Here is an 18775-nt window from a genome sequence, read left to right as displayed (position 1 = left end):
AGTCAGCATCTCAATCCTCTAGAAAGGTTCTGAAACACCTCCTGTATTGACTCAACAAAGGTAACCAGGAAGCACTGTAAAGTCCTACTCTGTGGCATTTTATTTAATAAATGAATCCACCGGATGAGTGGCTCTTGCTCTTCCCTGCCATAGAGCTAAGTTCATTCAGCTTCCAGTCTATGTATCTTGTTCCCTGGCTCAGGAGCACTTTGTATCACCCAGCAGTTCATCCTTTTGGCCACTTATTGACTCTGTAGGGATTCCTGTCTATGCCCCAGGATGGGAGTGGTGCTTTGTCATCTGAAGAGCTGACAGAACCAAATTCTGTGTTTTATTTTGACAGATGGGATGCGAAGGAAGGTGAAGACATGTCCTTTCTAAAGGATGACCCTGATAACCAGGTGAGTTTAAAGAAAATCTGCTCAATTCTTGCAGTTAGTCTTGAATAAAAACTTGCAGTCTCAGGTAAATTGGGATCTATTGGTTAGAGTACAGAACTGAGAGATAGGAGACTTGGGATGTACATCTAACTCAGTCACAGACCTCCCCCTCTCCCACCTTTGACCTAGGATAAGTCCTTATACTTCTCTATGGTTCAGTTTCCCCCTCTGAAAAATCAGGATAATACTTATTTAGCTTTGGGAAACATATGTCTTCAGAGGAGAAGTTCAATATAATTGCATATTGATATTTTAAATAAACCGAACTAAATGGTTCTCATTCTCTCTTTTCTCATTCCAGGGATCCACCAGTGCTGACACACTGAAAAGCAAAGTTCCAGCTGGCAGGGAGGTGACGGAACAGAATTGCATGGCAGATCAGGAAGTGAACATGGAGCAGCAAAGGCCCCAAGACCCTGGTTTCTTCTCATCACAAGGGGAGAGAGGTGGGAAGGTTCTGTCTGCACAGGACAATCAGAGGGAGAAACAGCAGGCAGGGAAGTACCTCAGCAAGGAAGTGGCAGTGTCCAGTGTGAGTGACTCAGAGCCAGAATCCAAGCAAAGTCAGGAAAGAATTCTGGAAGCTAACACTGAGAAGCCTAGCACTACCAATCTCTCCCAGCAGGGCAGCTGCATGAACAGCAGCACTTCCCAAATCATCACTACAAGCACTATGCAAGCTGCTGGCCCTGGCAGTAAGGGAAGCACGTCAACACCCCTGGGAAATGGGTTAGAGAAAAATGCTCTGTCAGAAAGAGAACCCATTGAGGACTCTTCAGAAAGCTTCAGCGGAAACCTGGAAGAGGCAGCACGTGGTAGATGTGATGGAGCCAAAGGACTATCACTGAGGAGAGTGGCTGAGGTGTCCCAATACACTGGTTCTGAGGGGCAAAAAGTCACACTGAAAGGAGGCAAGGTAGCCACATGCCTTGAACACAGAGGGGATCCTGCATCCCCAAGGAAAGACATCTCAGACAAGATTGGGGTCTCACAGAACAGGAAAGGTGACCAGCCTGAGAAGTGCAGTTATAAAAACAGTGGGGACGGTCAGAACTCAAGGAGAATACACTGGATTGCAAGAGATTGAAGGTGAGTGCACGGTCCATAGCTCACTCTGAGGTATTTTAATAATCCCAGGTGCACTTAATTGAGTGCAGACTTGAGACAGGTCCACAGCTCAGCCTTTTTTTGGGTCAGCAGGGCAATTTACTAAATATTTGCCCAAATATGCTCATGAATTTTAACACTGAGTAGACAGTATCTGCACCCAATTTGTCTCATCCTCATGGTTCCAAATTACATGAATCAACTGTGAAAATCTAAATCTCCACACCACAATTACTTGCCCCTGGAATACAGTGAAGAGAGAAACCTTAGAAGGTTTCCCCATGGCTGTTTCCTGCTGGTGGCATGTAGTATTCAACAATTCAGGGGGCTCAGACTTTGAGATTGGCTACTTGTTTCAGATCTTCCTGGAATTTCAGAGACTAAGTGGCAACCCCTTGCGTGGACCTTTCCTTCTGACTATGCAGCGATCACAGGTAGAAAAATTAGTGGCCTATTGAGTGCCATTCCAACAACATCTTTCTTCGTATTATAGGCCCCTCTTGTCTGCAATAGTTTGAACATCAGGCTAGAGGATCAGGAGGATCATGTGATTCTCTCCCCAGCGCATGAAGTGCAAACAAACGCCTAATAAAATTATTTATATGGCAACACTAATGTATATGGCACTTTACAAACATAAAGGATGACAACGTTCCTTCTCCAGAGACCTTTTAATTGAAACAGAAGGCAGAAAAAATCCACTCTGGTTAAATTGAAAAGCTCAGGATATTAGTTAAGTCAACTATGCATCTTCCAAAAAAAATTGAAATCCCACTCAAGTGATGACAGTCGAAAAGAATATAAACTGTGGCAGGCAAAAACAAGATGTAAATTAGGAGGAATGGCTTAGAGGGAATTTGAAAAGCTAAAGACATAAAACAAAATAATAAGAAATTCCTTCAGTAGCTCAGAAGCAGGAAGCCTGTGAGAGATTCAGTGGGTCCCCAGGACTACCAGGGAGTGAAGGGAGCAGATAGAGAGGAAAAGGATATTGCATAGAAGCAAAATGATTTATTTGCATCAGTATTCACCACAAAGGCTGTCAGGGGAGATCTGCTCTTTTCAGGTAATAAGGATGAGGCATTGTCATAGATTGGTGTGTCAACAGAGAAGGTGCTAAAACAAACTGATAAATTAGGGCCTAAGCCTGAAGCCCCAATCCACAACACCCAACTTTTATGTGTCTGGAAAGTCACTGGAATAACAGTGTGATCCACAGAGCCCGAGTTAAGCACCTAGGCTCCGTATACAATGCCTAACGAGAGAGAGATGCCTTACAGTGAGACCCACAAAGCCAGCATGCTGGGCAGGGGGACACCTAAACTAGCCAACAGAAGATGTAGATGAGGCGGGTGCGTGCCAAGTCCCATCCTGCTCTCAGCTTTCTCCAGACTCCAGGGAGGTGCCTATCTCTGCTTGTGATTCATGAACTGGGGCCACCTAAGTCACATGTAGGGCTTGATCGGTAGTCATGCTTAGAGGCTGTCTAGTGCCACACAAAACCGCTGGGTATGGGAGGAAGAGGACTTCCCTTATAACTTTTAGCCCAGGGGTGGGCAAACTACAACCCTGGGGTGCGGGATCTGGGGCTTGCCCCGCTCCAGTGCTCCAGCTGGGGCACAGGGTCAGGGGCAGTACCATGTGGCTCCCGGAAGCGGCAGCATGGCCCTGCTTTGGCGCTCCAGCCAGGGCGCAGGGCTGGGGGCCGCTCCACGAGGCTCCTGGAAGCCACGGCATGGCCCCACTCTGGCTCCTACATACTCCAATGGCCCCCTCCGGTGCTTCAATGGGAGCTGCAGGGGCAGTGCTTGAGGACGGAGCAGCGTGCAGAGGTGCCTAGCCATGCCTCCATGGTAGGAGCTGGAGTAGGGACATGCCGCTGCTTCTGGAGACGCTTGAGGTAAGTGCCGCTCGGAGTCTGCACCACTGAGCCTCTCCCCACACCACAACTCCCTGTCCCAGCCCAGATCCCCCTCCCACCCTCTGAAGCCCTCAATCCCAGCCCAGAGCACCCTCCTGCACCCCAAACCTCTCACCTGCAGCCCCACCCCAGAGCCTGCACCCCAGCTAGAGCCTGCACCCCAACTCCTGCTCCAGCCCAGAACCCCCTCCTGCACCCAGTGGCAGGGGGAATCCCCACTGCTCCCATGCACCGCGGGTGGCAGGGGGAATCCACAGAGCTCCTGACTACTGCGGCTAGCAAGAGAGATCCCCAACACTCAGATCCCTGCTGCCATGGGCAGCAAGAGGGTGCCCCGGAGCTCAGTGGCAGGGGGGACCCCCAGCAGCTCCCAGCTGCAGCTGGGGATGGGAGAGGGAACCCTGGACCTCCCAGTCCCCCTCTCCCCCAGCTGCCCAGGCTACCCCCATTTTGTCATGGGTGTTTTTAGTAAAAGTTAAGGACAGGTCATAGGCTTCCATGAATTTTTCATATTACCCGTGACCTGTCCGTGACTTACTAAAAATATCCGTGACAAAAACATAGCCTGTCATAGACACAAGGAGCTCAAGCTATTTAGCTTGACAAAGAGAAGGTTAAGGGGTGAAGTGGTCAGCCTCTGAGTACCTACATGGGGAACAAATATATGATAATGGGCTAGCAGACAGAAGTATAACAAACTCCAGTGGCTGGATATTGAAGTTAGACAAATTCAGTTTGGAAATAATCTGTACTTTTTTTTAAAAAAACAGTGAGGGTAATTAACCTTTGGAACAATTTACCGAGGGTCATGGTGGATTCTCCATTGCTAGCAAATTTCATGTCAAGATTAGATTATTTTTTTTAAACAGATATGCTCTAGTTCAAAAGGAAATATTTAGTTCTGCAGTCTGTGTTATACATAAGGTCAGAGTAGATGATCACAATCGTCCCTTCTGGCCTTGGAATCCATATGAAAGGCAAATTAGTTGATACAATCATTAAAAATAGACTTAGAAAACATCTAGGTGTACATGACATGAGAAACATAAACCAGCATGGCTCAGTAGATAAAGGGGAAGCAGCTGACATACTTTATTCAGCCTTTCAGAAGTCTTGCACAAAGTCCTACGCAAGAGGTTATTAAGGAAACTAAGTTGCCATGGGGTGAGAAAAAGTACATTCATGGATTAGACACTGGCAAAGAGGAAACAAATAGTGGGAAATATCTATTTTTTTCCAAGGCAACTGGTTAGCACTAGATTCACTTAACACATCCTTGATGCTATCCCTCTTTGGCAAAGTACTTAAGCACGTTTAAAGTTAAGCACCTCATTAAGTCTGACTGAAGTCAATGGGAAATCAGTGGGACTTAAGCAAATATTTAATCACGTACTTACGTGCTTTGCTGAACTGGGACATAAGAAAAGTATTGTTCGATATACATAATATGTTTATGATTTGGACACAGGCAAATGTAGTGATGTGGCACTATTTGCACAACACAAAGTTATTTAGGTTATTCAAGGCTTAGGAAGACTAAGTAATTTCAGAGGGGCCTAACAAAGATAGGAGACCTGGCAGCACAATGGCAGGAGACATTCAGTGTTGACAAATTCAGGGCAATGCACATTTGAAGTAACAATTTGAAGTACAACTACACATTGCTAGGTTCTAAATTAACTGTAACCATTCAGGGAAAAGACCCAAGTATCATTGCATGTAGCTCTATAAAAATCTCTCCTCAGTGCAGTCAGAAAAGGAAGCAAAACATTTGGATCATAACCAGTGTGATAGAGAATAACACTGAAAATAACATATTGCCATTATACAAATCAGAGGTGTGATTTTAATCGAGAATACTAAACTCGCTTCCTCTGAACCAGAGTCACCTGACACATATAAAACAATTTGTCATTGAACTCCATAAATCTAATTAATTGCCAGATTGGAATGCTGAGCTTGGATACACAAAGAAGAGAGATCAGGTGTCGAGTTGCAGTGTATCTTTCTCTCATCCAGGCTTGCCATTTCTACTATTGGGACTTGAACATCAGTGACACCCCAAGGGGTTGGCCTTACACAACTGTTTATAGGAAGGCCGTTTTGTTTAATGGCTTGTTGGGGTTTCACAGCACACAGTTCTCTCCTCCCAAAGGCTGACTCCACCAAGGTCCATTCATCTAGCTTGTAGTGCCTGGCTAACGTGAGTGTGACATTGTACACTTTCTTATAGGATCCAGACAGTTTCTCAGCCTGAGATCAATCAAGCCTTAGTTGGATGAGTTTATTTGTCCTGCAAGAGTTTAATCTTTTGTCTCTTTTGCTTCTTTAAAACACAATGTTTTAACCAATTCCTGCTGAATGATGCAGGACAAGCTGAGTGTTTGATTTTCTACATGCTTGAATTCTCACCAGATAGATCTCAACAGCTCTGTGGACAGCCAGCACATGAGTTTTAAATAGGCTTTTCCTGTGCTCTGTAGAGGAGGAAGTAGCAGGTGTGGAAACTGTGCCACTTCAGTGGGCAGCAAGAATGGGGCTGGTTTTCCTGATAGGGAATTAAACCTCTTGCTTGGTGACTGACAGGTTTAGTCCCACCTCCTCAACTGCAGAGTAGAGGGAATGCCCAGGAGTAGGAATGAAGGGCCTGGATAGTAGAGAGAACAAGGGGACTTTCAAAAGACAACAGATGAAATCCTGGCTCCACTGAAGTCAATAGCAAACCTACCACAGACTTCAGAAGGGCCAGGATTTCTCCCTGCATATTTAGAAGGGGTAAAGGGACATTTTAATGCGGTGCATAATTGACTCTGGAACTCTTGATGGCAAGAGCCAAGTACGGCTCAGAAAAGGATAAGACATTTATATGCATAACAGGAACACTCACAGTCATCTCAGACAAGATGGAAATACAAGGTCTTAAAATCAGGAGCATAAACCCTCACGTTTCAGGGCATGAGCCTATCACTAACTCACTGCAGAGTCATGAAGAAACTTCCCCTCTTTGCAAATTATTCAATAGTTGTCCAGTATGGAGTTTCTTGCCCCTAGCCCGGAGCATCCGGCAGTGGGTGCCGTCAGAGACAGGATGCCTGACTGGAGGGGGCACAGGTCTGAGCCCATATGGCAATCCCAGTGTTCCTTAGCACAGGTTATTTGTTTTTATCTTTTAAATTAAAACAGTGTTTAACTAAATTATTTTTGATTGCTTGGAATTGACAATTGCTTGATTGTACTTCTTTAGTGACTTAATAGACCTGTGATAGGGACACCTCAGACTAGTCACATGTCACTAGTGAGCCTCAGCACACATTGCTCTGTCTTTGCCCCAGCATCCATGAATGTAGTTCCCCTGTCAGGGACAGATTTCCCATTTGCAGGTGGTGTGATATTTTGCCATGGTTTATTTAGGGTGGGGAAAGCACAGAAGCCAGAGAGAAAAAGTTCTGCCTTTAACTCTGTTTCCCAGCTCTGAATCATCAGTAACAAATCTTGCAGGGAGAGAGATGTAATGAGCCAGCCAGTATGTATTTCTAACATCTAAATCAGCAGAATCAGAATTATTTCTCTGCATATCCTAATACAGATGCTGCTAAGAGTTTAAAAACAAGTCTTAACTCAAATGGTCAGCAGTCTATGCATTTGGAGCAAGAAGGTTTCAGTTCTACTCCAGCTGTTGCTTTCAAAGTCCCTATATCAACATGGTAATGACATGCAGAGCAATGACAGCCCTGGCATCCTTAGAACAATCATGGGCTGGTTGCAGTAGCTTCCCTGCTCCCCCAGCCTCTGTTTTTCGGTGGTCTGTACACAAATGATTTGCTAGACCACATTACACAAAGCTCTGCAAAATTCAATTTTATTTCCACAGGAGTTTGGGCAAAGTTCTGTTGTTTCACACAAGCAGCATACCCCAGGCTTTCCCTGATTAGCAGGTTGCACAACAGGATTCTTTTTGCCTTTAAAAAGAACGGACATTTTGCGTGTTTTCAGTGCAAAGCCTTGTGCAGTGAACAAACTGGTCAGGTTTTGCTCAGGTCAGGTTTTGGCCCAGTTTTGCTTGAAAACGGACCCATTATTTGTTGGAAAATAGCCTTGCTTTTGCTCCAACAATCACATGCCTCATCCAAATTTCCTGCAGGAATGGGCCTGTTTCCAATTTGTAACCAAATGCAAAAACTCCAAGGATTTTTGCATTTTATCTGTCACATACTCGGGCAATTACAAAATGTTATTACCATGGGTACTCGGCTATAAAAAACTTTAGTTTCTGTGACATCTTTCCCTTCTAGGGACTTCATATCATTGGTACCTTGGTCAATGATATTTAAAATGCTATTAACAGATATGCCAAGATAATGTGGCTCCTTTTACATCGGAATATGGCCCAAGATTTTCAATACTGACTAGGGATTCTGGATCCTCAGTTTGAGACACCTTTAAAGGGGACTGATTTTCTGAACATGCTAAGAAGCCACCCTCTGAAAAAAATCAGTGCTCTTTAAGGTTGTCTCTGGTAGGGCACCAAAACTCAATAGCTGATTGTAGACGTCCGCTGTTGGGGTCGCCCCTCCCTGGGGTGACTGGGAGCCGGCCCAGGCCGCCTCACTACACGAGTCCGGTGAGCTGGCGAGTTAGCCTGGTGAGGCAGGAAACAGTCAGGAGCTCAGGCCCTCAGGCAGGGGCTGAGCAAAGTAGCTCAGTATATAAGCCCAGGCCCTTGGTCAGGGCGGGGCAGCAAACAACAGTTCGGGGCTCAGACCCTCAGGCAGGGGCTGAGCGAACAGTTCAATATTAAGCCCAGGCCCTAGGTCCTGAGCGTCGGGGTGAGGGGGAGACTGCCACCCATGAGTGGGGTGTCAGGGGGGACACAGGCCCACCCACTCCTCTGCGTCCCAGCCCGGGGCCCTAACAGCAGCAGGCAGCCTGCTGCTGTGTCAGTGGGGATCCTGGCCGCAACACACTGACATTGGCTCTGGGTGTGCTGCAGCCAGACTAGGGTCAGCTGCCCCCGGGCTACTTCCGACCTCCCTCTCTACCTGTACCTGCGTCTCAGCAGCGTCTTCCACGGTGTCTAGCACCATGGGCTCCTCGGGATACTGAGCGAGGGGTAAACTGGGCAGCTCCTCTGGGTCCCTTTGTACTGGTCGGCTTACTGGCTTTTCCGGCGTCAGGTCAACGTCCAGCCTCCGCAGGTATGGCCAGTCCTCGGGTCGGTCACAGGTGGCGGGAGTCTCCCCAGTGGGACCTGGGGCATCAGCATCTGGCCTCTCCAGCAGCCAGCCCGCTTCCGAGCCCTGGGACTGGGCTTTTATACTTCCTGCCCTGCGCCTTGACCTCTGGGGGACGGGCGCAGGCTCCAGTGACTCTGCCCACTTTGGCGTCCGTAAGGGCTCGTCCCTCTCTGGGGCGGTTGGGAGCAGGGCCGGCTCCAGACCCCAGCGCGCCAAGCGCGCGCTTGGGGCAGCGTCCCGCGGGAGGGCGGCAGGCGGCTCCAGCAGACCTCCCGCAGGCATGCCTGCGGAAGGTCTGCTGGTCCCGCGGCGCCACTGGACCTCCCGCAGACGTGCCTGCGGAGGGGCCGCTGGTCCCGCGGCTCCGGTGGAGCATCCGCAGGGATGCCTGCGGGAGGTCCACCGGCGCCGCGGGACTGGCGACCGGCAGAGCGCCCCCCACGGCGTGCCGCCCTGCTTGGGGCGGCGGAAATCCTAGAGCCGCCCCTGGTTGGGAGCCAGGCCGCCTCACTACACTGATTTTGAAAATTTAGGCCAAAGAATCTGCCCTATTGAGCTTGCAGGGAGAGAGATGTAATGAGCCAGCCAGAGCTTGTCCTGGCAAAGCTGGTATCTTGCCTCTAGCAGTAGCTAGTTCAGAGAAAGGCAACCCCCCACCTTTCTCCCCCAACCCTCTCCCACAGAAAAACCACCACATAACCTATAACAAAACTAGCTAGGTGTGGATTACTGGTGAATTTGCCTCTCTCACTATGAGTCTGCTAAAAGAGCCAGCATTACTTCATGGGTTTCTGCAAGAGCCAAGATCAGAGAATTGTTCAAGCAACCAAAAGAGTGATAATCACCTCAGCTGTTACATCAAACAAAGAGTGGCATTTCCCATTCTTTTATTATGATGTAAAAATAAAGGTCCAGTGTCCAGGGGCACCTTTACCAGCCACTGCTTTCTTATGGCCATGCATGGTGGTGTGGCAACTCTGCCTCAGTTCCCTCACCACAACAGTCCTTTGTCTCTGTGTGAGATGGCTGCTGCTTCTTAGGACTCCAGCCAGGTTGTTAATAACCTCTCCCTTTCCAGGGCAATAAAGAGTCCAATAGACCAGGATTCCTATGACTGTATCAAAAACGCAACAATCCCAGGTCCACCCACTCTTCTGGGTTCCAGCCCAGGGACCCTGTGTTAAATCGCCAGAACTGGTTTGTCCCAATCCCTGGCTGCTTCCCTGCACCTTCTCCCTTGTCTCTTTAGTAGACCTTTTCCTCGCTGAGTCTCTTTCTCTGGAAGTCCGGAGAGGCTTCCTACCAGTCTGCTATTGAAAGACTTTCCTCATGGTAGTCTCTGTGGCAGCCACCCCTCTCCTCTCATCTGCAGACTTCTAATGCCCCAGTTGTTACTGAGCCAGCAATTAGCAGCAGTTGAGGAGATAGCTAAGCTAACTGTCAACCCATGAGTGGCTGTGGTCTGATGGGGTCTATATTTCCCATGACATCCAGTTATTTCTCCAGTTTGTAGACCATAAATCCTGATACCAAAATTGCCTTGATTATTTGCCTCCTCTTCCCATTTGAAGAATTGGCAGCCCTGAGTGAATGGGCCCTAATGCATTCCAGGGGCTGAAGGCTGGTGCCTTGTGAATAGTTTTGAACAGTTTATGTTTACATTGTCTTGCTGACGTCAATGCATAATCTTATTGATCCTTTGTCAGGCCAACACAATTACAAGATTATCCTTTTACCACAGGGAGACGGGGTGTTTTTCACCATCTGGTGTATCAACAGCAACAGAGTGTGTACTTTTTAACACAAAAGATTTTATTCCTTAAATGGGCTGCAATTATACAAGTCTCCTTGGGAAGGCAGTCATACCGTCTTGGTGACTCCAGTATGGCCCAGCAGGAAGCTTCTATTATGTTCTGCATTGGTGTTTAGCACCAGGAATCACAGGTGCTGGCACCAGGGAGTTTAGTCAGAAGGTTGATTTGATAATGCACCCAAAGTCACACATGGGTTTGAATACTGTGCTGCGGAGGACCAGATTTCAAGCATAAGGCAACACTGGAAAAGGAATGTGCTATTAAAAAAACTGGCAGAAGTTTTGAGAGCCGCAATACTCAGGATACCAAAGGGGTATGAGCGAGGGCAGGTAGGGCATCCTAGAATGTAGCAGAAGAGGGGGAGTGCAGTAGTGAAGTGGGAAGGTAACTAGTGTAACAGGGAAGGCAGTATGGGGTATGATCTGCATTAAAGGGGGCAATCTGCATGGGGCGTAATCCTGTGGACTAATGATAGTCCTCTAAACTGCTATACTGCAGACTCAAATTCTTTTTGTTACCAGTCTCTCACCCCTCTCCCTGGGAACACTGCAAAGGTATTGTGCTCAGCAGTTGAAGAGGCAAGGTCCTGCTTAGACTTGGTCCAAAATTTTCCAATGGAATAACTTTTCTGTCAGAAAATGCTGATTGGTCAAAAGTAAACAGTTATTTTGACAGAATTTCATTTAGGAATAAAAGTGGAATGGAGCATTCCAATCAGGTCGAAATAGAACGGTTCAACCTTTTCAGAATGGAACATTTTGATTTTCTGCTTTGAAATCACTTTTCATTTCAATGTTTTTTAAAATAATCCAATATAAACATTTTAAAAAGTCAAAATCAGAACATAGTATGTTGACTGCATTGAAATGAAACATTCCAATTGACCCAAAGTGAACTCTTCTTCAGAATTTCTTATGTTCTGTTTCTGTTCCATTTCAGAATGGAAAAAAAGTTGAACTCATGGAATTCAAAATAGAAAATCTGGTTCCTGCCCAGTACTAGTCCTGCTAGCTCTCAGTGAGCCCTTCCGTGGCTAAAGGAATGACACTGATTGTCTCTGAAAGGAGCCCCTGCCAATCCCATTGAGCAGAAGGATGATGGCTGTGATGTGGAGCTTAGGCCAGAGGAAGAATGCAGAGTTGGCATAAATGAGATCATAAGGGATCTAAAACTCCAAGGAGGATTCCCTGAAGGATAAATTTCTTTCTGAAAATCTCTGGGCCATTGAATGGATGCCCCATTCCACCCACCATCCTTTAGACATTAGCAGTATGAGTAACACTAGATACTCTGGAGGGGGCTTCCATCTGTCCCTTAACACGCCCTTTGTTGGAGTGGCATTAACTTTAACACCCACATACAATTTCCCACAGCATAAGCAATCTGTACATCCTGACAGAACCCCAGCTCTGTGCAGCACTCACCTTAGACACAAGGCTGGCCACTGGAATCTCACACTGTCCGCTGTTAATGTCTGTTTAATTGCCCTGCAAAGAACATTCAAACCATACCCTCGGCCCAATGGGAGAGGCTGTTCAGAGCACCTGTGGGGGCTTTCGTCCTCTCCTTCAAGGAACAAGAAATAAATATTTACCCAAAGTGCAGGCCTGGAATCCCCTGAAAAGTCCCAGAGAAATAAATGATGCAAAAAACTCGCACAGAAACTTTCCTTCAATTCTCTTGAGAAAATTAAGCTTAGCCTTTTAGATTAAATGCAGCTGGGGAGTTTCCAAAGCAGCGACAGGGATCTGACCTCGCTGCTTTCACTGACGTAAACAGGAGCCAAAGCCCTGTATGCTGCAGGATTGAAAAGGACATAGGTAGTCACGTTTCTGATGCAAACCAGTGCTAAAGGTTACAGCCTCAAGCAATGTATGCAGAAACTGGCACTTCTCAATAAATTCAGAGAAACATTGGTAGAAAGAGGGCTTCAGTTTTCTGTGGACCTACAGGAAATAAAGGAAACCAACTGCCATCAGCCTTCAGAGGTGTGATAAATTGGGGAGCCTATGTAACTGGCTTGAGCGATGCCCATTGCAGAACTCTCCTAGGCTTTGTAGCCCTTGGGGTGTACCCATGTTCCAGACAACTTGCATGAGGCTCTCCTCCCAGCCTGCTGTAATGCTGGCTTCGGGGCTGAGCCCTGAAATGCCACCCAAGTTTTGAATTCACCTGCACTCTCTTGCAATGTATTATGGAGTACTACAGATCCCAGAAACACATTCTGCACAGTGTGCTGCACAGCAGAGTGGGAGAATTTAGTACTCCAGCAAAATTAGGTAGTGCAGCAATCAAATACAGAGCTGGACAAGCCATTTAAGAGAAGGTTTTCAAAAGTGCATAAGAGATTTAGGAGCATAGGTCTTTCAGTGGAACTTCTGTTCCTACATAAATTCAGCACTTTTGAAAATCTGCCCCTATTGCTTCTTTGATACATCATGATGACTTATGAAGGCAGAGTATAGAGAAGAAACATCTAGGAGCTACTGAATTATTAGTGACAGACAAAGGGTTACATTCAGAGGCAATGGATAAGGATATATAAATTGGACCACCTTACACCCTCTTAGACGTCCTTAGAGCTACTTACTGATGTATAACAGTGTCTTAAGTGTGATTTAGATGCCAAGGAGCCAGAAGGTACAAAAAGCCATTGTCATACAGTAACTTACACCTTCTTCTGACTCCCTGGTGTGTAAGTTACACTACCTTAGACACTTTTACCTACTGTTAAAATGGGTACGTCTAAGGGAGGAAATCTGAATATCTAACTTACACTTCTTAGACATTACTTCTGAGTTTTACTGTATGATGTTTCACAGGACCAATCAGCTGAGTGGTTCACTGTCAGAACAGAATGTTCACCCAGGGATTCAGGAACCTTGTGGGTCCAACTATCGCCAAGGATGTATCAATAAACTAAGTACTCCAACCTGATCAAATAAAGGATAAGCCCTGGTCTCAGCCCAAAGGAGGTAATGACCTAACTGTGACAAGGGGAATATCACCACACTATTTTCAGTCCCAGCTCAAAAGAAGCCAGCCACCTTTGTGCGCTTAGCCAGAAACTACCTGTAATAGCATTAGAATTTTTATCATAGTCAACCATGAGGTCCTGAGTCAATCTCTTATTGGCATGGCTGTCAGTGTCCCACGACCAAAAGCCTCAGTGACTTTCAACACGAAACCAAACTCAATTGGGTTGGAAAATTTGTAGTGCATCAGTGCTATACACAGCCATAAATCCAAATATAATCCAATACCAAGACTCACCTGAGGCTGATGCATACAAATTTGTCAAATTTAGCACCTCTGACACTTGCATCCCTAGAAAAAAGAAAGAGACAAATCATAGCAATATCTCCTTCCTGAGCCTCTGCTCATGCCAAAGAGAGAACCTGTCAGGAGAATGTTGTACCAATACAGGACCTGCTGCATCTACCAGCCAGGTGTTGAGTTATGCAAGCGAGATAAGATGCACTGTAATATAATAATGCCCAACTCTTATATAGCGCTTTTTATCCCTAGATCTCAAAGTACTCAACAAAGGAGGCCAGTAACATGATCCCCATTTTACAGATGGGGAAACTGAGTGATTCTAATCATTGCATCATTTCACCCTAATCACTAGAGCCCTGCGCGAATACAAAATTTGTATCTGCATCCGATCCACAAACATGGTCCATGGAAATCAGCAGGTTTGCAGGGCTCTACTAATTACTATGTTGAATTACAAAGATGAATAAATAACTTTTAAAAAGTCAGTGTTTTAGTAAAGAAGAGTAGTTAACAAAGAGTAGGAATGTGGCTATTTTGAAAGGCTGATGCTACAGAATAGAAGAGAGAATTCAGATCCTACTTGAAAGCACGGGAAATCAAGGAGCTTTCAAAATGGCTGGGTTTTGTTTGTTTGTAACTGACTAAATTGGATATAATCATCTGTTAAATTACTAAAAATTGTCAAAAGAAAGAGCTAGAACTTACGAATCACAAACACACCTATGAAAATCTCTGATTTCCAACCCTTTCCAATAGGAGCCAAGTTCTCCATCTTTATGCCTGGCCTCTGCTGGGAAGCACACTGCTGCATCATTTAAAGTGGCATCCCCATTGTGAGAAAAAGAGAGAGAGAGAGACACCAACCCAACTCATTGAATGTAGACACCGGAACAGTGACAAGTGTTTGCAAGAACTGTTTTGAAAATTCTGATTAGCTTTAGTAACTGTTTATTTTTGTGTCTAAGGTATTATTACAAATCACTGCCGTGCAGCCTCTTATCCAATGTGCATGACTATGTTCTTAAATGCTTCTCAGTGTCTTTCCTTTTTTTTGTCCGAAGGCTATTTCTCTCCTTCTTTCATGGTACTTCACATGCCTGTCTCCTTTTATATCCCTCCCTTCTGTCATCCCCACTCTTTCTTGTGCACACTGGGTGTTAAAATCTGCATCAGCAAAATGCAGGTCCATGGATTTAAACACAGATGCCTGAAAATGCTAATTCAGTAACTCTGATGGGCACTGGAGCAGCCAGTGAAGGAAAAGAAAAACTGTCTTTCCTTGTTAAAATCAATGTATCTAGGTCTGGAAGCTGCTACAGGGCAAAGGTCCAGTACATGGGAAATACCATGATATGTCCAGTAAAGAGCTGATATACCCCTCCTCATCTACATTTGTTGCTTCAACACCAAGCCACATGAACCTCATGGGATCAAATTTATTATTATTTACTATTTATATTACAGTAGTGCCCAGAGGCTCCAGTCCCCATTGTATGAGGTGCTGTACAAGTACATACAAAGACATAGTCCCTGTAGTGAAGATATTTAGCACTTGCTGGTCAAGACAAAAAGTTAGAGTAATAATAATAATAGGAGATATGCCAATCTCCTAGAACTGGAAGGGACCTTGAAAGGTCATCTAGTCCAGCCCCTGCCTTCACTAGCAGGACCAATTTTTTCCCCAGATCCCTAAGTGGCCTCCTCAAGGATTGAACTCACAACCCTGGGTTTAGCAGGCCAATGCTCAAACCACTGAGCTATCCCTCCCCCCATTATTATTGGAAAGAGAGGAGGATTCAGTCTCTATGTTTTATCTAGTATCAGAGGGGTAGCCGTGTTAGTCTGGTTCTGTAAAAGCAGCAAAGAATCCTGTGGCACCTTATAGACTAACAGACGTTTTGCAGCATGAGCTTTCATGGGTGAATACCCACTTCTTCAGATGCAAGTCCGATATGTTTTATCTAGACATTTACACCACACTTATCCCCCTGGTGTCTGCTGCTACCATTAGATCTACAAGCTAAGCCTCCAGGTAGATTAGGCTTAAACTTGACAGGATTAGATATTTTTATATATATAATTTCAACACATAATACTGACATATATTTATAAGCATCTTTTCTATTTTTATCTATTTCAATTTTCACAGTTGTGGGAAATTATGCAGAGGTCAGACAATAACTATTTAATGATAGTAAACAGATTCAAAAAGTTAAAACTTTATAACCATTAAAACACAAATTGTCAACATCAAATGTCAAAATATACAAAGTAAACACCCTTAAATCAGACTCTAATAAGTTCTCAAGCAGCATTTTTCATACTTTGCCGATTTGTACATTTTTATTATTGATGGAAATATTTTTTCATTGGTTTGTGTACGTACAGTGAAATTGACATTTACTGACATTTCCCAATAAACTCTAATCCTTCCCAGCCTAATTATGATGGAATCCTGTGGGCATCCTATCTATGCAGGAAGATCACATTAGCACTCAGTAGACACTTTAATTTGCTGCTCAGCAGTTCTCTGCAGGCTGATAATTCTGGCATTTTTTGTTTTGATTTTCCAGGACAAAGTGCTAAGGGGTGGTTGATGAGAAAGGAAGCTGAGCACAATCTTCTCCTCACTCTCAGAGCTTGTATGAAATCAACTTTGGGCACCAGGCCTTCACCTTTCATCATCCAATATCAACATTCACCACAAACTAGATCCCACTGGTCAGTAGCCATTCACCTCCCTGAAACTGAGTGTTCACCATTTTGGTATCACCTCTCGGTACCTGTCTCTGTGCCAAATGACAGAGAAACCTACAAATCAAGTTGCTAGAGGGGAGAGAAGATGAAACACTGTCACTTTTATTTTGTATTTGTTTTTCTTACATTATGAGTGTGTGGCAAGCCATGACTTATATACTGTATGCACTTTATTTTACTTAATAACCAATTCTATTTAAAACTGAGGTTTGGTTTTCAGCGCCTCCCTCCTGCTTAAAGGCTGACAGGATACTGCACCCTCCAGGAAAGGCTGATAGAAGTGTTTAAAGGTTTTTGGGGAGCGCTCATCTTGAAGCTTTGAAGTTAATGGGCAACTGCCAAATTAGAACGTATTAGGATGCGGGTTCCTGTCTCCTCATGAGAAAGGGTGACGGACGAGATGGATTTTTTGGGGAGGTGTTAAAGTGTAGTTTTGTAGGTGGTTGAGAAATTGAAGGGTGTTGGGTAAGGCGGATTATACTAGTGCCTCAAAATGGCTGAAGAGTTGGCAGGGATGCAAGGACATACTGTCATCCTCTAGACAACAGGGCATTGAGGAGGTAGAGTGTTAAGGAGTTACACTGTGGTTCATGAATAATTTTGAAAGGCTCAGAATGACTCATTGGTGCCACTATGTTATTCAGGAGCTCACCATTTCCTCCTTTTGGATTTAGCAGGCACAAGTGGCAGGCAGCACATTAACTCTGTGGAGATTAGGCTTTCCTGAGTAGGATACTGGATTGAATGGATACGAGTGCCACTTGAAGGGATCCTGGTAAAGTGCCAGGTCTGCTTCTTAAAACCCAGTAGCAACTGGCACTTACTTGGTCAAGTGAGCTAATGGCACCTAAAATCACATGCACCAGGCCGGGTTAGGAGGGGCATTCAAACATGGTAATCCTCCTTCTCTACCTAACCCACCAAGAATTTGCTAGGACATGTGAGGATATTTGTGGAAAGACTTCTGGGCTAGTTAAGGTTGAACATCCAGGTTTCCTCTGAGATCCTTTCACTTTCCTAACCACACCCTCTGCTCTCTTAACCTTCCAAAGCCTTCTGCTTGCATAAGGTGGCACAGTAGTGACTTCCCAGGAATCTGCCACATTAGGTTTTGTTTTAGCCTTAAGACAAAACACCTTTCATAAGGAGTTGACTAATCCTTTACTAGGGTAAATCAGAATAGCTTCATTAATTTCAATGGAAACATGCTAATTTACATCAAGGACTTGGCTCAAAAATGTCATCCAATTAAAGAAAAGATGGGAAGTGGGCTTGAGAGATAACATTACATATTTTCAGGCTGATGACTTACAGAAAAGGGGGACTGTCCTCATTTTCAAACCTGGCCCTGAGATGTGAAGCAGTTTCATCCTCTCCATTGAAGGGAGATGTGAATGTGTGTGTGGCTGTGTGCATGTGAGCATGGAGATTTATTTGGTTTCCCTGAAAGAAGTGTTGCTAATCCAAATGGCAGACTGCTTTACTGAGGTTGGCATGAGTGCACTGGAATGCTGTTTTAATAAACTAATATTTGCACAGAGAGATGTTCTGGTTTTCCCCATAATTCAGAGCCAATGCATTTAGCTGGCTTTCACTCAAGAGGACAGAGTTAGGCAATCTCTTCTGTGTGCCAAATTTGTGATAGTTCACTGACCCACCCTGAGGCTGTTAGCAAGAGAAGAAGCAGAAGATAAAACATGATTATAGCATGCTATTAGAAACAATTTTCCTGCCATTTAGAGCTAAAGTTACAGATGAAGTGGGTTATAAAACTGCTTCAATTCCTGGAAGTTCTTCTAGCTCATTAAAGGGTGAATTTCCTCATACCATAAGATACTGGGTTGGAGGAGCAGCTGGATCAGGGGACTAGTAATTTGGTTACAAACTCATTTATATCTAGCATGCTGACCTCATTCTGAACCAGATTGGAATTTTAAAGTAATTAGCACTATATAGCTTTATAGTTTGGTAGCCTATGTAAAAAGGAGATGGTAATCTCAGTCGAATTCCCAGAAGGTTCACAACTAAAATATTCCCTTCTTCCTGGAGGGTGTCAGACGTAAGGCACCATGGATGGAGTAGTATGCAAAAGGTTTCACTGCCACATGACTCCACTTCTACAGCTAAAGAGATGAGTTCAGTTTCAATTGTGGTACACTTAGCATCTTGTGCTAGGCTAAATTCAGCATCAGGAAAAACTGCTGCTTAATTCCCCCCTCCTCC

At 45.0% G+C, this 18775-nt stretch overlaps 1 protein-coding gene and 1 long non-coding RNA gene across 5 annotated transcripts in view; one reads left to right on the top strand and one right to left on the bottom strand.

Moving 5' to 3' along the window:
• The window catches only part of CCDC9B (coiled-coil domain containing 9B), a 102806-nt gene extending 84848 nt beyond the window's left edge, over window positions 1-17958 (top strand). For 3 of the 4 annotated variants that reach the window (XM_045016542.1, XM_045016544.1, XM_045016545.1), the window contains exons 11-13: window positions 344-401; window positions 742-1529; window positions 16369-17958. In XM_045016542.1, coding sequence (XP_044872477.1) covers window positions 344-401; window positions 742-1527 — 844 coding nt within the window. In that variant the 3' untranslated portion in view covers window positions 1528-1529; window positions 16369-17958. Of the gene's footprint in view, window positions 1-343; window positions 402-741; window positions 1530-14551; window positions 15364-16368 lie in introns of those variants that run through there. The other variant, XM_045016543.1, reaches the window with a different exon arrangement.
• On the bottom strand, window positions 10551-17958 carry LOC123370210. The gene is made up of 4 exons (XR_006579310.1): window positions 17865-17958; window positions 13790-13843; window positions 11941-12082; window positions 10551-10757 (listed from the first exon to the last, which is right to left on the bottom strand). It is a non-coding gene; the product is annotated as an uncharacterized LOC123370210 (long non-coding RNA).
• Window positions 17959-18775: the final 817 nt, after the last annotated feature.

Source organism: Mauremys mutica, chromosome 4, assembly GCF_020497125.1.
Source record: "Mauremys mutica isolate MM-2020 ecotype Southern chromosome 4, ASM2049712v1, whole genome shotgun sequence".
In the NCBI taxonomy this organism is placed as follows: Eukaryota; Metazoa; Chordata; order Testudines; family Geoemydidae; genus Mauremys; species Mauremys mutica.
This window is presented reverse-complemented; position numbering and strand designations above follow the sequence as displayed.